General features: G+C 43.2%; 1 protein-coding gene across 1 annotated transcript in view; it reads left to right on the top strand.

Moving 5' to 3' along the window:
* Nucleotides 1–19693, top strand: part of atrn (attractin) — a 209928-nt gene that overhangs the window by 823 nt on the left and 189412 nt on the right. The window contains exon 2 of the mRNA XM_061744197.1: nucleotides 12228–12311. Within this exon, the coding sequence (XP_061600181.1) occupies nucleotides 12228–12311 (84 nt within the window). The remainder of the gene's footprint in view (nucleotides 1–12227; nucleotides 12312–19693) is intronic.

Below are 19693 nucleotides of genomic sequence, written 5' to 3' on the forward strand. Positions count from 1 at the left end.
CTAGCATCAAACATGCAGGATTGGGGCCCACGAGGACTGGAGTCTAGAGCACTGGTCCTCACTCCTGGTCCTCCAGAGCCGCTGTCCTGCATGTTTTTGATGTTTCCCTGCATCAACACACCTGATTCTAATTAGTGGTCATCACCAAACCTTCCTCCAGGTCTGCACAGTTCTGTTGGTGACACAGTCATCTGTATCAGGGTTTACTGGAGCAGGGAAACATCAGAAACATGCAGGACAGTGGCTCTCGAGAACTGGAGAGAGGACCACTGGGTCAGGTGAGGTGATTTCGGGTCAGGTGAGGTCAGGTGGAGTGATCCCAGGTGAGGTGAATTCAATTCAATTTTATTTATATAGCGTCTAATACAACAAAAGTTGTCTCTAGGATCTTTCCAGAGACCCAGAACATAAACCCCCGAGCAATTATTACATAAACAATGGCAGGTAAAAACTCCCCTAGTGGGAGAAAAACCTTAAGCCAAACAGTGGCAAGGAAAAACTCCCCTTTAGGAAGAAACCTGGACCAGGACCTGGATCATAAGGGGGGTAGAAACCTGGACCAGGACCTGGATCATAAGGGGGGACCCTCCTGCCGAGTGCCAGACTGGGGGGTCAGGGACGGCAACAGCACAGCAGGCAGGTGGAAGCAGCAGCGGGATGACCAGGGGTGGGGACCGCAGGCCAGCACGCAGCTCCCGAAGCTCCGGCCCAATCAGCAAGTCCCAGGTTGGGGTGCAGGGTCGGGGAAAGATTGAGAAGGGGCAGGGCCAGTGAATGGGTCAGGTGGAGTGATCTCGGGTCAGGTGAGGTGATCTCGGGTCAGGTGAGGTGAGGTGATCTCGGGTCAGGTGAGGTGATCTCGGGTCAGGTGAGGTGAGGTGATCTCGGGTCAGGTGAGGTGATCTCGGGTCAGGTGAGGTGATCTCAGGTCAGGTGAGGTGATCCCGGGTCACACCTGAGCAAGGCAGTCCACCACCACAACAAGGGAGCACCTCTGTGCAAATACAGGACCTGATTTCTGCGATGCTGAATGTCTGTCAGTGATGAGTTGTCTCATCTTGTCCTTCAGTCACCCAAACATTTGCTACGTTGTGACCGAACCACCTGATTTTGCTCCCGATACAGAATAATGAAGCCCGAGTGGACTTTTCAGCAATGGTTTGACCTAGAAAGATACCCAGATGGGTTATGCAATTAAGTATTTCTTTATCTAGGCTTTTTATAGTGTGCTAAACATGATAATCTGATTTAAGAATGAGATAATTTCCTCTAGTATCCCGCCTTGCTGTAGTTATTTAATGTGAGCTCAGGTTGAAAGTAGCCTGGGCTTGTTCAGTTTCTGCACAGCACTTCTTCCAGTTGAACCAGATGGATTAGAGTCCAGTCCCACCTGTGAACACGTTCCACTTCATAAAACACTCAAAACCCATCCTTTGTGCACATTTCATGCCCACATCTGTTAGTTTTCACTAACACTAAATTTAGAGTGATACCCAGTAGTGAAAATGGCAAACGCAGCATCCGGTTGGGAGTTGTGAAATGACTTGTGAGTAACAGCGCAGGGCTGGACGGCGTGGCACGCTCAACGCCACCATCCTGTTCCAGGGTCACTTGCCTGGCTGCAGCCAGCAGCGCTGGAGGACAGCTTCCCTCCGATGACAGCAGTCATCACATTATTGGTCACGATATTCCGGATTAAGTGTGTCTGCACATCCTGCCCAGCAGAGAGGCCAGTCCACTTACTCTCAGGTTGGGAGTTTGTAGCTCCAACATTAAGCTTCTGCTTCAGCTGAGGTGCATCTATCTGCAGGCTTTGTCCAGCACATGACAATCCAGAGCATTTTGTTTTATTTTTGAAGGTCTGTGGAGTTAAGAAGGGGATCTGCAGTTATGTTCTTATAAACACATATAAACCCAGAGGTTAAGTGCTCTCTGGTTTGTCTTGGTTGGGCTCAAAAACCGCCGGCCTGTTGTGTATCTGTTATGCCGGTCCATCAGCGTGTGAACTCATCAGCAGCCTTTCAGGGGAGCCGCAGAGATCCAGTTGTAGGAACAGTTTGAATGTGTTGGATCCACCGTCAGTTTGATCTCAGTCTGTTATTTACACTCTTATGGATTCATAGTTTGATTACAAAGCAAGGACAGAACCGTCCCAGTTGCATATTAGTCCAAACGTTTCCCTCACTGCTCCACATGTGTCGACCAAACATCAGGTTTGAAGTGAACCCAACCAATGTAAATGCCATTGCAGCGGCTTATAAAGATGGACTTCTGACAGAAAAATGGGGACAGCCGAGAGACTTGGCATCTATTGATTGGTGTGTGTTCTTTTTTAAATATCTTATGTCTTAAATATGTCCTTGAATTTATTTTTTACATATTTATTAATACCTGGTGTTGCTCTTTTTCCGCTCAGTTCCTCTGGCGCGGATGAATGAGTGTATGTGGAGCCTCCGAGCTGAAGTTTGTCTTTTGCAGTTGGAACATAGTCTGTGCGTAGTAACGTGTAGTATGGAAGGAGGGAAAACTGGAAAGAGAGGAGAAAACTCTTGCTTTTTTCAGGGAGTTTGTGGTTTACTTGTTTGCAGGAGGAGTGATGACCTGAGCTAAATTTGAATTATAACACAACAGGGCACTGACTCGTTTTTACATGTTTTACAGCCCCACTGTGCCTCATCAGTTACGTTGGCCTCAGCTTCCTCACCTGGTGGGGTTAATTAGCGCAAAGTGGATAAATGGTGGGTTTTCAGGGAGCGCCTGAGGCCTGAGGCCGGGTTTAGCATCCGGACGGTGCTACCGTCCAAGCCTTGGTGGATGCTGGCAACGATCAACACAATTGTGGTTACCGCGTAGGCTGTATAAACCAATGAAGGGGGCATTCGGTCATGTGACCCACTGGTTCCCGGAGACCGGTTTTGAAGCTCGTTTTCCTTTGTGCGGGTGCAGCCACGTTGTTTATTTGTTTATTTAATAAGGATCCCCATTAGTCTTCACCATGTGAAGACTACTCTTCCTGAGGTCCACACATAGACATACAAAAGATTACAACAATCACAACTCAAAAAGGGTGAAAACATTACACCCACTGCACGCCCACAGACACACGCCCACTGCATGTCAGTCAAAGCGGCCAGCAGACATTTACAGCGGGATTTACATGTTGTTTCGAAGGTGAAGTCCAGACTAACTTGTCTCGTTTAGCCGATGCTGGTTGGTTGCTTCACTAAACGTGGTAGCATGACGATGACGGAGGACGAAGTGATAACGGCTAGCCCTTGGCTGGGCCGACTGTCAATCAATCATGTTAGAAATACATGTAATGCTTTTGATAAACTCCTGGTGTGGGAAAAAAAGAATTCCTCCCCCTCAAAACGTTCATTTGAACCAGGCTGTAAGTGTATTTACTTCTGCTCTAAAGTTGGACTTGTTAACATGAGTCAGAGGAGACGGAGTCATCCATCCATCCATCCATCCATCCATCCATGCATCCATCCATCCATCCGGGCTGGGCGATATGGCCTTTTTAATAATATCTCGATATTTTTAGGCCATGTCACAATACACGATATATATCTCGATATTTTGCCTTAGCCTTGAATTAACACTTTGATGCTACAATCACACCAGTATGATGATTCTATATGTCTACATTAAAACATTCTTGTTCATACTGCATTAATGTATGCAAATTTTAAACTTTCATGCAAAAAAGAGGGATTAAGTCAAATTTACCAAAACTGTATTTATTTAACAGTTACTAAGCAGTGAGTGGCACAAAATTTCAAAACAGAAAGTGCACGTTGCATCTCTCTGACTCTCGTCTGAAGAACATCTGCTAAGAACATGTTCTGGTCCCGGTTTTACCAGGATGAGCTGTTCTGAGCAGGAGGGCCTTTACAGCACCTTTTTATATTAAGACTATTGTAGGTGTAGGGACTGCAATGTTTCATCCTCTCCTAATTTACTTTGCATCACTTTCACTTACTTTTAGAAATATGACGTCATATAGTCTTGTTAGACTTTGTTTCGATGATAGTGATTGATTGGAGACGGCGCCTCACCCATGACCCGGGGAGTGAATTCCACCCTTTTCCGCTTTCATTCATCTATATACTGTAGTAACAACTGTTGGTTGTAATGCAGACGAGTTCAGCCTTAAGGTTTAACACTAAAAGCTCTTCTTGCTCAAATCCAATTATGGCAAGGAAAGGAAGCTCTGTTTTTGGTTCAAAGAGACATTTGATGGCATTTTCAGCTACTATGAAGCCTTTTCTGGATATTTTTCTGCAGGGGGATGGCATGGTGAATAAGAGCTTTGTCTAGCCAACACTGAGCCTGTGTTAGCTTCTGAAACATGTTGGTGTCCTGAGATCAACTTAAACTCAGTTTCTCGTGCAATCAATGCTCAACCTTGTAAGCCTTTAATTTGATTTTGAATTAATAGAATTCGGTATCCTTGGTAATGTCTATTTTAGTCTGTGCAACAAACTCCACACCCAGGAATGTGTAGTAAAAAATAGGGCGACACAATATTTTAGATATTTATTCTCAGTGCTTTATCAGCAAGGCCAATGTCAGTAAAATGTTGCTGAAAAGGTTTATCTGCAGATGCATGGAGTAAACTACTAATTTACCCAGTGTTGTCAAACAATCTACCTGGTTGTAACATTCAGGGTGTGTGGCAGGGTGGAGGTGCAGCAGCCACTCGGATGATGGGTCACAGGTGTGTCCCATCAACCTCTCCACCCTGCCTGCCTTGATAAGGCAGGGCTGGACAGAAGGCATGGGTCTGCTGCTGGGAGAAAGTGCTGCTTGTGCACGTGTGGCGGTGATTGCAAATAAAATAGTTCTTGCACAAAACTCCGTGTCCTCTCTGTCCTGTCGGTCGGGCCCCCGTAGCACTCGCCCTGCTACAGGGTCACTCCTACCTACTCGACTCAGCTCGACTCAACTCGGCCTGGTTTCTTTTCCATAACATTCAGCACCTGGATCAGAAGTAGGAGGTTGGAGAAGCTGCTGTGACGTATTTGATTGTTTACAGGCCCCAAGACAACAACACTAAAGATGTAGAACCTGGAGGAGATGATAGATGGGCTGCTGGGTCTGTGGCTTGTGTTTGATATGAAGTTAAAAAATGAGGGTGAGAGAAGTTTCAAGCGGCGACGCTTTTTAATTTCTGTTTGTTTGTCTCTGCGCTGCTGAAAAGTCAGCTGGAGCCGTGAGCAGCTATGAAGTGACAGAGCTCCTGGTGGATCTGGTCGTTCCTTATCTCCGTCTAGATCCCTTTTTAATTCTCTCCTCAGCACCAGGTTTATGAACATCTGCACCTCAGAGTTGGATCACCAAACAGACTTTTGCTGCCATTGCCTGTCGAATAAAATGAACCAGAATCCGTCAGAGTCTCTTTCTCTGATTTCCTCCTCCTGACTCAGACGTCTGACTCCAACCCCCCGACCAATCGGTGGCCTGTAGTGTGATGATGTCAGATACAACTCAGAGAGTCGGCTGCAGATAGAACCTCGGCAGAATAGATACAGAAGAAGTATCTACTCTGCACGTTAGGTGGAAAAGAACCAAACCGAGTCCAGTCTAGCTGAGTAGGTACTAGTGGAAAAGCACCATTATAGGCTTGTCCCTAGCGACGTTCAGGTCCCAGCTGGTCTCCATGCTCGGGCCTTCTCCCCCCAGAATGGCTCCGGTGCTGGTTCAGACGCCGGGCCTGACTTGAAGCTCGTTCTCTGCTTTTCCACAGCCAACCTTTTGAAGATGGCACCAGCTTGGAGCGAGGAAAAGCGGTGCTACGTTTGCGTCGGAGCACTACTGGCTACCCAGGGGGCTACCTGGTGGGATTAGCATGTTAAACCGACGTACGTAACCGCCACCGCTGGCGAGTCCAGGCGGTGGAAAAGAAGGTCATGAAAAACAGTTGGCTAAGAATGGACTTGTCACGGAAGGTGTCATAAGACATCAAAGATTTAGATTTATTCTTCATGAGTAAATACAGTTAGGTCTTTTATATACTCAAAAGAGGAGATAAGTCCTGTAGCAGGATGCATAAATATTGGAAATGCCACGTGTGGAAGAGTGATCACAAATACTGAGTATCATTAATGGAGAGCTTTAGATACAGAGACTAACAATATTAAGACAAAACACTGAACTTGTTCGACACAGAAACTCAGAGGTTCAGACAACTTTGGAAAGGATGTTATGCTTTGTTGTCGCTCTGTAATACCGCTGTTTAGATGCAAAAGTACACTAGTTTTAAAGTGTCACAAAGCAGTTTCTATCTCATAGGGTTCACCAAGAGATGTGGGGGTTATTTATCCCCACTGTTATGCCTTGACAGCACTGAGATTCCCTCTCCAGCCTCTTGTTTCCTCCACCGTCATTACTCCATCATCTCCACCATGATGTAACTGAGCTCGCTTCACTGACTGACACTCCGTCTTGGAGTAATATGTATTCATCTCAAGACACGGCCAGGACGGGTGTTCCTGTTGCCAGTGGGGAAGAGGGACCACAGCAGCAGGACGACACTTCCAAAAGATAAGCAAGTGACATTGGAACTGATATTTTAACACTCCTTTGTGCTGGTTGGATATTACAAAGTTGGATCAGCTTTGAGCCGGCTGTAGCACGAGTCCAGGACCAGCACCTGGACCTGGTTCATCATTCTCCTAGATGGTGTTAACAGTAATCCACTTCTACCCAGTGGTTAAATGTGTAACTCTCTTTCTTTCCCTGGAATGTCTTCATTCATTATTTTGGTTTTGGAGTGAATTTTTTTCTTTACGGAAGAGTATTAGGGCCAGGCAGGAGAAAAATAAAAATAATATTTTAGAGGAAGATTTGCACTTCGAAAAAAAAGTAAATGTCGAGTAAAAAGTCGAAATGTTGAGATTAATGTTGAAGTACAATTTTGAGGGAAAAAAAAGTCGAAATGTCTAGAAAAAAGTCAATGTCTAGAAAAAAGTCAAAATTTCGTGAATAAAGTTGAAATGTTGAGAGAAAAAAGTCAAAATTTCGACTTTATTCACAAATTTTGACTTTATTCACAAATTCTTGAATTTGTATTTCAACATTAATCTCGACATTTCAACTTTTTTCTCGAAGTGCACAATAACATTTTTTTTTCCCCTCTCAAATATTTTTTCTCCTGCATTGCCCTAATACTCTTCCGTACTTTCTTGGAACATGCAAAACCGCATGAAATCATCAAACATCGGCTGCAACTCCATAGAGTGAAAAAGGGCACCTCTCCTCTGCCATAAGCATTTTTAAACATCTCCCATCGGCATCTTTTATTTGTCTATCCTAGCCTTAGCCCTAGCAGCCTGTGTGGTAAACGGTTTGTCCTTTCTGCCTGAGCGTGCTGTTTCCCCCTCCTGACTGTGCCTTTGAGCAGGACGGCTGTTGCCTCTGAATGAGGCACGGTGTTTGCTCTGCCCTCACGCTAGCATCGCCGTGTCACCCTGGATCCCTCAGTCCTGCTGCAGGGCTGCTGCATCAGACCGGCTGTTGTTGGAGCGGCAGGCTCAATGCAAGGCTTCGCTTGCAGCCATCTGTGCCCCCGTCGGGAAGCGCAGGCGTGAGCCGGCTTATTATTCAGCTCATGACATGTTTGACATCGACTCTTAATGAGTTATAATTTAACAGTTGAGTAAATGTGTAGGGATTTCTACTTGTCGGCAGCAGTTTCTGTGGCCTTTCTGAGGTTTAAATGGCCAGGGTGTCTAACAGGGTTGATGTGGCATCATGCTGGCAAGTTCATGCACCGCTGTAACAAGCACTATCACATGTTTCTCTGGGCATTTAGTGTTCTGTTTAATCTTTTACAGGCCCCAGTTACCTCTCTGGCCCACTTGTTGATGCTTTTAAGTTTAACATTCCTCACAACATCAAATAAGTTTAAAGGGCCAAATTCATCTCAGAGTCCAGCCATCTGCAGTATGAAGCAACAAGATCCAGTTTAGCCAGTGAGAGTCACAGCAGGATCTTCTGAGCCTCGTTCAGCCTCGATCAGCCTCGTCAGGGGTTAATGTCACCTCTCGCTGCAGATCGGTTCGTGCCTCCGGCCACTCCAGGCCCTTTACCGTGGTTAATGTTTGGCTTTAAAGTGTCAGCTCAACCACGGAGGGCGACTCATTAACCCGGATTTTAGACGTCTCCGTCAGAGATTACTGCCAACTCTGTGGGTGAAATGTGATCAGATTTACAATTAGGCCTGTGTTGAAAAAATCGATTTTCCGATTCTATTCTCTATTCTTCGATTCCCATATTAATTCCTAAAAATCGATTTGTATGTCTAGGTCGATACATTACAACTTTTCGTATTTTTTTGTTTATGCCCAAAAAAGGAATGTTTTGTTGCACACAAGCATAACTAGTGCCATGTTTTTGCCTTTAAATATGTTTAAAGGTATGAAAACATTAACGTTTTCAGTTATAATTGCATACATTGTCTATATTTCTTTGCTTTATATACTGTCTTGGGGTTACATTTGCAAAAAAAGCTAAAAACCAAATTTTCAAAAATGGCAAAAAATAAAACCAATTTCATACGGGCTCTGTTTGTTGCCCTGGATCTGTTTGGTAATTCTGCCCCACAATGTTTCTGAAAGTAGTTATATCAGCATTCTGGGAGGTGATTGGTCCTTACAGCATCATTAGCTGCCAATACTTGCTGTTGAATCTCAATATAATACTATTATTAATACGTTTCATAATTACACAGTCATATAATTCATGCAACAGCTGATAAAAAAAAAACATTTTTAATAACAGTAAACCAAATCAATATCGGAATTGAATCGGATCAAATCAAAGCGTGATAATTGATTCTGAATCTTAAACGGAATCGATTCGATTCTTGACATTTGAATCGATCCCCAGCCCTATTTATAACGCACCCGTTCAGTCTAGTAAAATAAAAATAAAATAAATGAGCAAAAGATGTCACCCTTAACTAAACCATATATTCAGGAGGACCCTTGTACTGTGTAGTCGGGATCTTCAGATGAACTAGATGGTTTAATCTGTGTTTTTAGTGGAGCAGAACTCATGAAAAGAAGCATTTAATAACCATTTTTGTACCGTTTTGTACTGTCACGTGGCCACAGAAGAGGTGCATATGCTCGCTCCTGCTGGCGTGTTCGGGAGCGTCCGGAGCCCTCAGAGCCCCCGGCTCTCTGAAGGAGCTGTGTTTATCTGCTAGTTGAGTCTCTGTAGGCCCCTGTGCTAGCAGAGAGCTGTGATCCCAGCGAGAGTCGACCTGTCGGGTAACTGCAGAGTCCCGATGCTTGAAAATGGCTTTAGATGCCATGAGCAATAAAAGAAATATATGAACCTGCGGCGCTCAGCAAAGCTCGTGTTTTCAGTGCCCAGCATCAGGGGGAGACTTGATTTAAGCTGCCAGAACGTATTAAACAATAACCTGGTTTTAAGATGCCTGGTCTGCAGAGCAATTCCACCCACAAGCTTCAGATTCAGCACAAGTGCATTGTTGCAATGTAGCATCATATGTTTGGCCGGTGAGGTTGTTAACAACATCCTCGGCCTTGGACCTTGAGCTGCTGGGCCACACAGCTGCCCGGGACGATTGGCCTATCTCAGCAGCCGAGGGAAGGAAGTTTTCACAAACAAAGGCAAGCAGCATGCTTGTTTCCTAGATACCAATAAACCTTGTTGTGCAATATTCTAGAGAGATCTCATCCAGCGTTGTCGGTTTAGAGCGAGTCTGTTCCCAAAAGAGCCTGACGTTCGCTGTAGGACACTGAGAGAGAGAGAGCAGCATCCTGTTTTTGAAGTGGAAGGATATAAGCAAAGAAAATATTTCGACTTGAACATTTAGTCACAATAGGAGACCAATATTATTTTTGCTAAAATGTTGTGCATGAACTTTGATTGACATTAAGCTGTTGAGAGCAGCAGACATTTGGGTTCCCATCAGCTTAGACGTATATACGTAGAGAAATTAGAGAAAATATTTTTCTTATTTTTGTGAGGGGGGGGATATACAGGACTGTCTCAGAAAATTAGAATATTGTGATAAAGTTCTTTATTTTCTGTAATGCAATTTATAAAAAAAAAAAAAAAAAAAAAAAAAAAGTCATACATTCTGGATTCATTACAAATCTACTGAAATATTGCAAGCCTTTTATTATTTTAATATTGCTGATCATGGCTTACAGTTTAAGATTAAGATTCCCAGAATATTGTAATTTTTTGAGATAGGATGTTTGAGTTTTCCTTAAGCTGTAAACCATGATCAGCAATATTAAAATAATAAAAGGCTTGCAATATTTCAGTTGATTTGTAATGAATCCAGAATGTATGACATTTTTGTTTTTTTTAATTGAATTACAGAAAATAAAGAGCTTTATCACAATATTGTAGAGACAGTTCTGAGACAGTCCTGTATACGTAGAGAAATGAGAGAAAATATTTTTCTTATTTTTGTGAGGGGGGATATATATTGTTTTTCGGCACTACCCTGTTCTCTATAGCTGATATAACATGAATTACTCTTATGTGGGATCAATAAAGTTGTTATTTTTGCCATCTGAGAAAATTAAATATATTATATTTGGTGCCTAACTGTTTCCCAAGTATATTAATGCGTGTGTGAATGAATAAATGAGATGTAAATTTCTTTGTAGAAAGGCGCTTTATGAAAATAAGTCCATTTACTTGTATTAGTTTACAGCGCAGTCTTGCCCCATCCAATATGGCGGCGACGTTGACGTATCGCAGCAGCGGGCAAGAACACTCGATGGGGCGTCTACGTATATATGTCTATGGCAGACCTGCAGCTGAAGCGGGAGGACGCCGTGTTAGCGGGCTGATTGCACCTTGAGTCCTGCTCCAGTAATGCCGCGGCCTCCGCCTGCATGCCGGTGTCCCCCGTGTCCTGGAGCTCCTCTCTGCTGCTGTGTCATCAGGCCACAATTGATTGGGCAATAACAGGCCGGCCGCTGCACTCTGTTATTAAGTGCTGCGTCTCCCCGTCACGCTGCCGGCTTCACAATCTGCTGCGAGCGATGCTCATTTTCAGCCACTTTGTCGCTTGTTTAGCGACTGAGACGCATGACATAAAAACCTATCATTGCTGTTATTTTTCTGCCTACTTTTTTTTTTTTTAAATCCTTTATTGAAATTTGATGGCTAAAGGAGGTGACAGAGGTGTAACCAGTCCCAACCTCAAATGTAAGAGTTCTGTGATCACTTGAACAATTCATTCCCACAAAATCCTTTGATATCAGTGGAAAAGAGACCACTTTAATAATGGGCAATGTTACTGATCCAGAAGCTCTTTGGGCTGTTGAGAAAAAAAAAAGGACAAAAAGACTTCACATTATGAAAAAAGTCCCTGCTGCCAAATTAAAGCCAGGTTTAACAATTTTAATGCAAATGTATGTAAATATGAGTTTTCAAATCAGATTTTACTTTGGACCAAACTGAGACGTGGCCTGAAATAAAAATCTCTTCTAACATTAATGCTGAATTTGAGATACTGTGACATGTTCCAAACTTAAAGGAGCCGATGGATGGGCACACACCCTGCCATCAACACTTGTAATTTAGGGGCACTTGTTAAAACACATTCAAATAAAAGTTGGCATTTCTGCCTCCGTGAATAAAACATTTTAAAGAACTAAATGCAGCACGGTTGGCCCGCAGCGCTGGGCTGTCCGATGCTCCAGGTAATGCTGCTTTCTGGCGCTAATCTCATTTTTCTGTCTACTTTTTTTCTATGAAACATCTCATCTAAAATGTTAAAATGTTTATACTGTAGATAGTAATACCACATTTGTTTATTGTTTATTTGTTTATTGTTTATTTTTTTACTACCAAAGAGCGAAATAACCGAATCAAATTCCTTGTTGGACAATGTTCGAACCTGGCCAATAAAGCTGATTCTGATTCTGATTCTGATCATGCTTGATTGACAGATTGTTCTTACAGTTCTCCTTCATCCCTCGATCTGTCATTTACTGATCATGTGACCAAGCCACCACCTAGTTAAAAAAAAAACGTTCTCTTTAAAAACGTCATAATATTCCAGATCAAAAGTTTGATTAAACCTATTGACCAGTTTGTGAGTTTTAAGCACCAGGACCTGTAATATTGTAACAACATTGTAATGCTCTGCCTGCTCAGAACTATGAAATGTTAAATGTCCGTTTGGCACCTTACTTATATTTATTTCTCTTTCCATCTTTCAGGCTGACGGGTTCATCAGGTTTCTTGACCGACGGTCCAGGAAACTACAAGTATAAGACCAAGTGCACGTGGCTTATCGAGGGACAGTAAGTACAATGCCTCTTTTTACCCTGCCGTGCATGCTGCTGACATCACAGCTTTGGAGTGTGTTTGCTCTGAAATGAGAGAAAAGTGATTGTGTCTTGTCCTGTAATGGTTTTCAAAAAAAGAAAAAGAAAAAAAAAATCCTTTTTCATGAAATGATGCAAGTTACACCCGGAGAATTGCCACATTTTAGCAGTAACTTCATGTAATTGTGACGGAGAGTAAACTTGATGTAATTTTCTTGATGACTGGAGGGGAATAAGAAAACAGCGCTTTAATGTGTTTCATTAACCAAAGGAAGCCTGTTCATGGTGATATAAAAGTCACAGGAAACACTAGGGTCTTTTTCTCTTTGTTTTTGCCCACTCAGTTTCCTGTGCCCTTCCTTTTATGTGCCACCATTTACAATATAGATGCTTTAATTGATCCCAGACCAAATCCTGCTTATCTGAAGAACCAAGAGTGCCAAGGGAAAAACATGAAATGGCTGGACCCTCATTTACTTAATTTAATCAGTTTCTGCCATTAGTGACATGGCAGAAGGCCGTTCTCTGAGTTCTGTCTCAGAATATTCACCAACAATGAGTAATTATTAATATTAGCACCAGATGGATGAAAGTTAATCCAAACCATAATCTTGTTGAGGTGCAAAGACCCGTGACTTTGATCTCATATTCATCTGGACAGACAACAATGATGTTTCTAATGGCGCTTTTCTACTAGTACCTACTCGGCTCGACTCAGCTTGGCCTGGTTTCTTTTCCATAACAATTCAGCTCCTGGAGCAGAAGTAGGAGGTTGGAGTGAAGCTGCTGTGATGTATTTGATTGTGTGATCTAAACGAAGAAGACAACACTAAAGATGTAGAACCTGGAGGAGATGATAGATGTGCTGCTGGATCTGTGGCTTGTGTTTGATATCAAGTTAAAAAATGAGAGTGAGAGAAGCTTTAGCGGCAACACTTTTTTATTTTTTTTTGTTAGTTTGTCTCTGCGCTGCAGAAAAGTCAGCTGGAACCGCGAGCAGCTATGAAGAGACAGAGCTCCTGGTAGATCTGGTCGTTCCTTATCGCCCGTTTAGATCCCTTTTTAATTCTCTCCTCAGCACCAGGTTTATGAACATCTGACCCTCAGAGTTGAATCACCAAACAGACTTCTGCTGCCATTGTCTGTCGAATAAAATAGAAGAAGCCGCCGTAAGAGTCGCTCTTTCGCTGATTTCCTCCTCCTGACTCAGACGTCTGACTCCAACCCCCCGACCAATCGGTGGCCTGTAGTGTGATGATGTCAGATACAGCCGACTCAGCAGCTTAAAACCTCGACAGAATAGTTACAGAAAAGTATCTACTCGACACGTTAGACCCCTGGTGGAAAAGAACCAAACCGAGTGGAGGCGAGCCGAGCTGAGTAGCTACTACTGGAAAAGCGCCATAAGTTTCCTATTCCTGGATGGGCCTTCTAATTACACGTTTATCCCATGTTTTTATTTAAGTACTACAGAATGACACATTTTATATGGTGTATTGACCCCCGGGGCACATTATTAAAAGGAGTATCGCATGGTGACTTGTGGAGGATGAAACTGGCAAGAATACGTTGATGGTGAAGGCTCTGATACGGTTGGGCCATGTATGCGCTCTGCCACACCAGAAGCTTCCAAGAGACTGGATCATTTGGGTTGAGTCCTCGTCTTGTAACTCTTGAGTTATTTGTCAGCTAGTAGGAGGACAGACCGACCCCACTTGGCTTTTTCTGGTTTTAAATGAGAAAGAAGGAAGTTGAAAAAGGAGCAAAATGGGACTATTTATAACCTTTACTGTTCGTTTAGTGCTTGGTGTAGTTGTAATAAAAAGGCCTTTGTGCCTCTTCTCTACTCTTGCGTTATTTAATTTAGCAACTTTAACCAAATTCAGCACTGCAACAGAGTTAAGATTCCCATGAATGTCTTCAATAGAAAGCTGATTAGACTGACTGGCTGTCTGCCACCGCTGTAAAAGTAGCCAGTCATGGTCAGTTCGTTTTTTCATTTTGTATCGTGCGTGCGCAACAGCACGCGAAACCTATGACTGTTTTTATACTAAGCCTACATTGGAAATGACATTTTTTTTTATTCAGCTTTTAAAAATAAAACTAAAAGCACAAAGGACCATAAAAGAATACTGAGTTTAAATGCTGCCTTTTTTTTCTCATAGTTGTAATTAAGACAAATAAAAAGCCATTATGAAGCTTTTCCCATCACAAAGCCAAGTTTTTGTCGGAGGTGGTGAATGTGTTCTCCCTTCTCAGGTAGTGATTATCCATCTTTTACACTCTTTTTTTTTTTTTTAAAGTCTGTTTATTAAATTTTTCAGAAATTTTTACAATTGAAAAAGTGAAAAATACAAGTCATATGTCAACAATAAAAGAGAAACGTTCAGGAGTGGTTACAGTAGTGGTATTCAAACAGATTAAAATAAAGAAAAGCAAAAGAAAGAAACACACCTAACATACATACACGTTAGACCACAATCAGACCAGGACAGAGACAAAGACAAAGACACGCTCACTAAGACAAAGACAAAGACAGAGACAAAGACGAAGACAAGGACAAAACTGAAGACAGAGACAAAAACATAGACAACTGGCTGGAGGGAGCATGTACCCGCCTAGGTCAGACGGACGGCACCAGGAGCGGACGCAGCCCACAATTGTACAAGTCAAATCATATAACAGCCGAGCCAGCGGAGAAGAGTAGAGAGATACACTATTTCAACCCTGCGATCATAGAAAGTAAAGGGGCCCATATTTTCTCAAACTGTGGCACCCTGTCGGAGAGAACAAATCTGATACTTTCTAGATGAATAACATTCCCTAGCTCCTTTATCCACATTTCAACAGTGGGAGGGCTCTCCGATTTCCAGAACTGGAGTATTAACTTCCTGGCCACTAGAGTAGCAAGCTTAACTGCCTGGCGTTCAAACTTGTTCCGTGCCCAGCCCCGTTCCACAACGCCAAACAGCGCCGTCAGCGGTTCAGGGGGAAAATCTCTCCGAAATGCTTTAGACATGAAATCAAAAATGCCACTCCAGAAGGCTTGTAATTTACGACAGTGAATAAATAAGTGAGCCAAAGTGCCTTCCTCAGTGATACACTTGCAGCACATAGGAGAACCATTGTGAATTTTATGCAATTTAACCGGAGAGAAGTGTAGCCTGTGGATTATTTTAAATTGGATTAAAGAATGCCTGATGTTAATTGAACTCCTATGAACATTGTCAATGCATTCTTCCCACATATCTTCCGGAATGTCTACACCTAAGTCTGCTTGCCACAGCTGCTGGAGGTGAGATGATGATGGGCTAGAGACATTCTGCAGGGTATCATAAACTCGGGAGACCGCACCCTCACTAAAGGGTAGGATATCCATAAGGCAGTCTAAAACAGGATGAAGTGTTTTCTGTTCAAAATTATCAAGATGGGATCTAAAAAAGTCTCTGATCTGAAAGAACCTGAAATGATGCGTGATCGGCAGCTGGTACATTTCACTAAGCTGTTGAAAGGAAACAAACTGATCTTTGATATAAAAATTATCTAACGAGTCGATGCCCTTGTCTCTCCATGTTCTGAACACAGAGTCAGTCAAACCCGGTTTAAAGGCGTGGTTGCCGCATATGGGCGTGTGTAAATACATTTTAGGGGCTTTCACAAATGAAAGTAATTGAGACCAAACCTTCAAGGAGTTTTGGATGATCGGGTTACAATTAAATACTGTTTTGTTAAATTTGACGGGGGCGTTTAACAATGCAGGAAGACTAGTGTTTACGCATGATAGGTGTTCCAACCGCAGCCAAGAAGGCATATTCTCTATGCTATTGCCGACATAACAGTCATACCAGTGAGCCAGAAAGTTCCAGTGAGCCGCAAAGTAATATTGTCTAAAATGAGGGAGGCCAAAGCCCCCTTCATCCTTACGCTTGATAAGATGCGACATCTTTATTCTTGGAGCTTTATCGAACCAGATGAAGGCAGAGATCACAGAGTCCAAATTCTTAAAGTAGTATTGCGGAATACTCACTGGGAGTGACTGAAAAATATACAGGAATCTTGGTAATGTAACCATTTTGATTGCGTTTATGCGCCCTGCCATGGAAATGGGCAAAGTTTTCCAAAATTCAATATTGCTTTTCAGTTGCTTCATCTTGTCCGCCCAGTTTAGCTTCAGCAGCTGATCTAGTTTAGACGTCACTATAATACCCAAACTTTTAAATTTGTGCAACACTATTTTGAAGGGAGTGGACTCCAAGTGAGACATGTCTACGACCTCAGATAAAGGCATCAATTCGCTCTTGGACCAGTTGATACGGTAACCGGAGAAGGCACCAAACTCATTAATGAGGTTCAGTAAGGGTGGAATGGAGGTTTTTGGGTCGGAAATATATAGAACCACGTCGTCAGCGTACGCTGATATTTTGTGTACAGTGCCATTTTGCACTATTGGACGTATAGCCTCGCTAGAACGTATGCGGGAGGCCAGGGGTTCCAGCGCAAGAGCGAAAATGTATGGAGATATCGGGTCCCCCTGCCTAGTCCCCCGAAATAGTCTGAAGGGGGCCGATTCGGTTCGATTGGTGACTACTGTAGCCGCTGGTTCCCGATATATAATACGCATCCAGTTAATGAACGCTTTGCCGAAACCAAACCTGGACAAAACAGACAACATATACGGGTGCTCAATTTGATCAAACGCTTTCTCCGCGTCTAACGAAATAACGATTGCATCTTCCGAAGCCCGCATGGGGCTATACATTAAGTTAAAGAGCCTTCTCATATTGAACTGAATATGTCTGTCCGGCATGAAACCAGTCTGGTCCGGATGAATGATTTTGGTAATATGTTCTTTTAGGCGCGACGCCAGTATTTTACTCAAGATCTTAGATTCAACTGGCAGAAGGGAGATAGGTCTGTAAGAGGAGGCTAGCGAAGGATCTCGATCCTTCTTAAGTATAAGTGAAATCCTCCCGAGGTACGCCCCTCTAGGCATAGATCCCTGCTCTCTGGAGTGATTGAACATACGAAGCATTAACGGCGCTAAGGAGCTCTTAAAAGCCTTATAGTATTCGGCTCCAAAGCCGTCCGGGCCAGGAGCCTTATTGTTGGGCGATTGTGCAATAGCCGTTTCGACTTCCCCTATTGTGATATCCGCATCCAAGGCAGCTACAGCTTCCTCATCTAAGGAGGGAAGATCACAGTCATCCAGGAAGTCGTCAATCGTTCCCTGACTGCTCGAAGTCTTTGAGCTATATAGATCTCGATAAAATTCCTCAAAGCATTTATTAATATCCTTCGGTGTGGTTACCAGTCTTCCGCTTTTATTTTTGACTGAACGAATGGACTGAGAGGCTTGTGAATGTTTCAGCAGTCTGGCTAGTAATTTATGTGGTTTATCACCGATCTCGAAGATTTGCTGCCTATAATTTAACAGTTGAGAACAGACTTTTTTTGTTAAAATTGTATTAAAGTCATACCGTAGTTTTGTGATTTTACCCAATAATTCGGACGACGGGTTATCTACATATTCTTTATTTAACCGTATTAAGGTGGCTTCAATATCCCTCAGAGAAGCTTCTTGCAATTTTCGTTTGGCGGCCGCATGAGCAATAATATGTCCTCTCATGACAGCTTTACATGACTCCCACAGAACCGAGTCACCAACCTCGCCATTATCATTTGCGTCCAAGAAATGGGAAATGTTACTCGCCATTTCTTTCTGGAAGACTTCGTCTTTAAGGAGAAGAGGATCAAACCGCCAAGACCTATTAGTTCTGTTATCGAGTTCCGCAAAATGTAGATCCAGAGTCACTGGACTGTGATCCGATACTAAAATTGGACGATAAGTGCTGTCCGTAACCGCCGGCAAAAATTTTGAATCAATAAAAAAGTAGTCAATACGGCTTGATGATTTATGTACAGGACTATAAAACGAGTATTCTCTGCCCGTGGGGTTAAGTAAACGCCAGATGTCTACAATATTTGAGCTTTCCAACAAGACTTTTAGTCGGCCACTAGCTTTTGATTGAGGATACGGGAGAGCTGAGCTCCTGTCCAATATTGGGTCCATCAGACAGTTAGCGTCGCCTGCTATCAGGATATGAGTGGAGTGAGCATCTGGAATACGATTAAACAGTTTTTGAAAGAACTCAGGGCTGTCAAAATTAGGACCATAAATATTCACTAGTGTAACATGCGTAGAAGCCAATTGACCTTGAAGTATTAGATACCTACCTTCATTATCGGATATAGTTACAGAGTGAGTGAATGGTACATTTTTCCGAAACAGTATAGCTACACCCCTGGCTTTCGCTCCAAAATTAGCATGATATGCCTGGCCTAACCAATTGGCTCTAAGAACTGATGGAGTGTTACGTTTAGCATGCGTCTCCTGCAAAAATATGACATCTGGTTGTATTGATTTTAAATGCGCCAGAACCTTCGCTCTCTTAACTGGATTTCCCAACCCTCTAACGTTCCAACTTATGAACCTTAGGGCTCCGCTGGTCGGACTGTTTACATTTTTATGTGTCATTGACACAATTAACGGCCACGCCGCTCCCCGGCACCGCACTCACCCTCCCCCGGAAGGCACACAAACCCCCCCAGCCAGCAACACAGAACAAGAAACACAAAACACACCACCACCCCGTCCACCACCCCCCACCCCTAACAGAGGGACTAACCCTTACGGAGCCCAACTCTAACCTCCCTAGTACTATACAGGGCATAGTATCCTCCCCCTACTACCCCGCTCTATAATAAAAGCAGTGTGAGGAATATTAACCGTAAGTATATGTGGTGTTGCCTCAAAATAGCCACAAGTAACCAAAGTCCACAGTAACGGATATACGGAGCGAACGGCTCGCTCGATCGAACAAAAGACAGGCCTATAGAGAGCCCTTTAAGTGGGGCACCCCATCCCACAATTGCCTCAGAAACAAAGACGAATGCGGTTTAAATAAAAAGTGATAATAGAAACAGTTGTAATAGCGGTAAAACGGCGAGAGAACCTATAACAGCACGATAGGTGCAGGTTCTGGCTTTCTGGACAGTAAGCACATGTTGGCCTCCAGGAACATAAAGTGAAGTGCAAGCCACCGACTCCTAACGCAAGATGACATCAGCCTTGGGCTAATGGAACCTATAGCATAAACTGCACTAAGCTAGACCGAACGTAGGTCCCTCTGAGTTCCCCGGCCAAATCCCAACATCCACACATATACAAGACAAAGACAACAACCAGCACAATGGCAGACAGCCCTTTGTAACCACGTTAACTAGAAGCCTAAATTTAAGAATAGAAGGTAGCAGCGCCACAAACAAGCATATTAGAAGGATAATCAAACATTACTGAA

The sequence above is a fragment of the Cololabis saira genome, chromosome 16, assembly GCF_033807715.1.
Source record: "Cololabis saira isolate AMF1-May2022 chromosome 16, fColSai1.1, whole genome shotgun sequence".
Classification (NCBI taxonomy): Eukaryota; Metazoa; Chordata; class Actinopteri; order Beloniformes; family Belonidae; genus Cololabis; species Cololabis saira.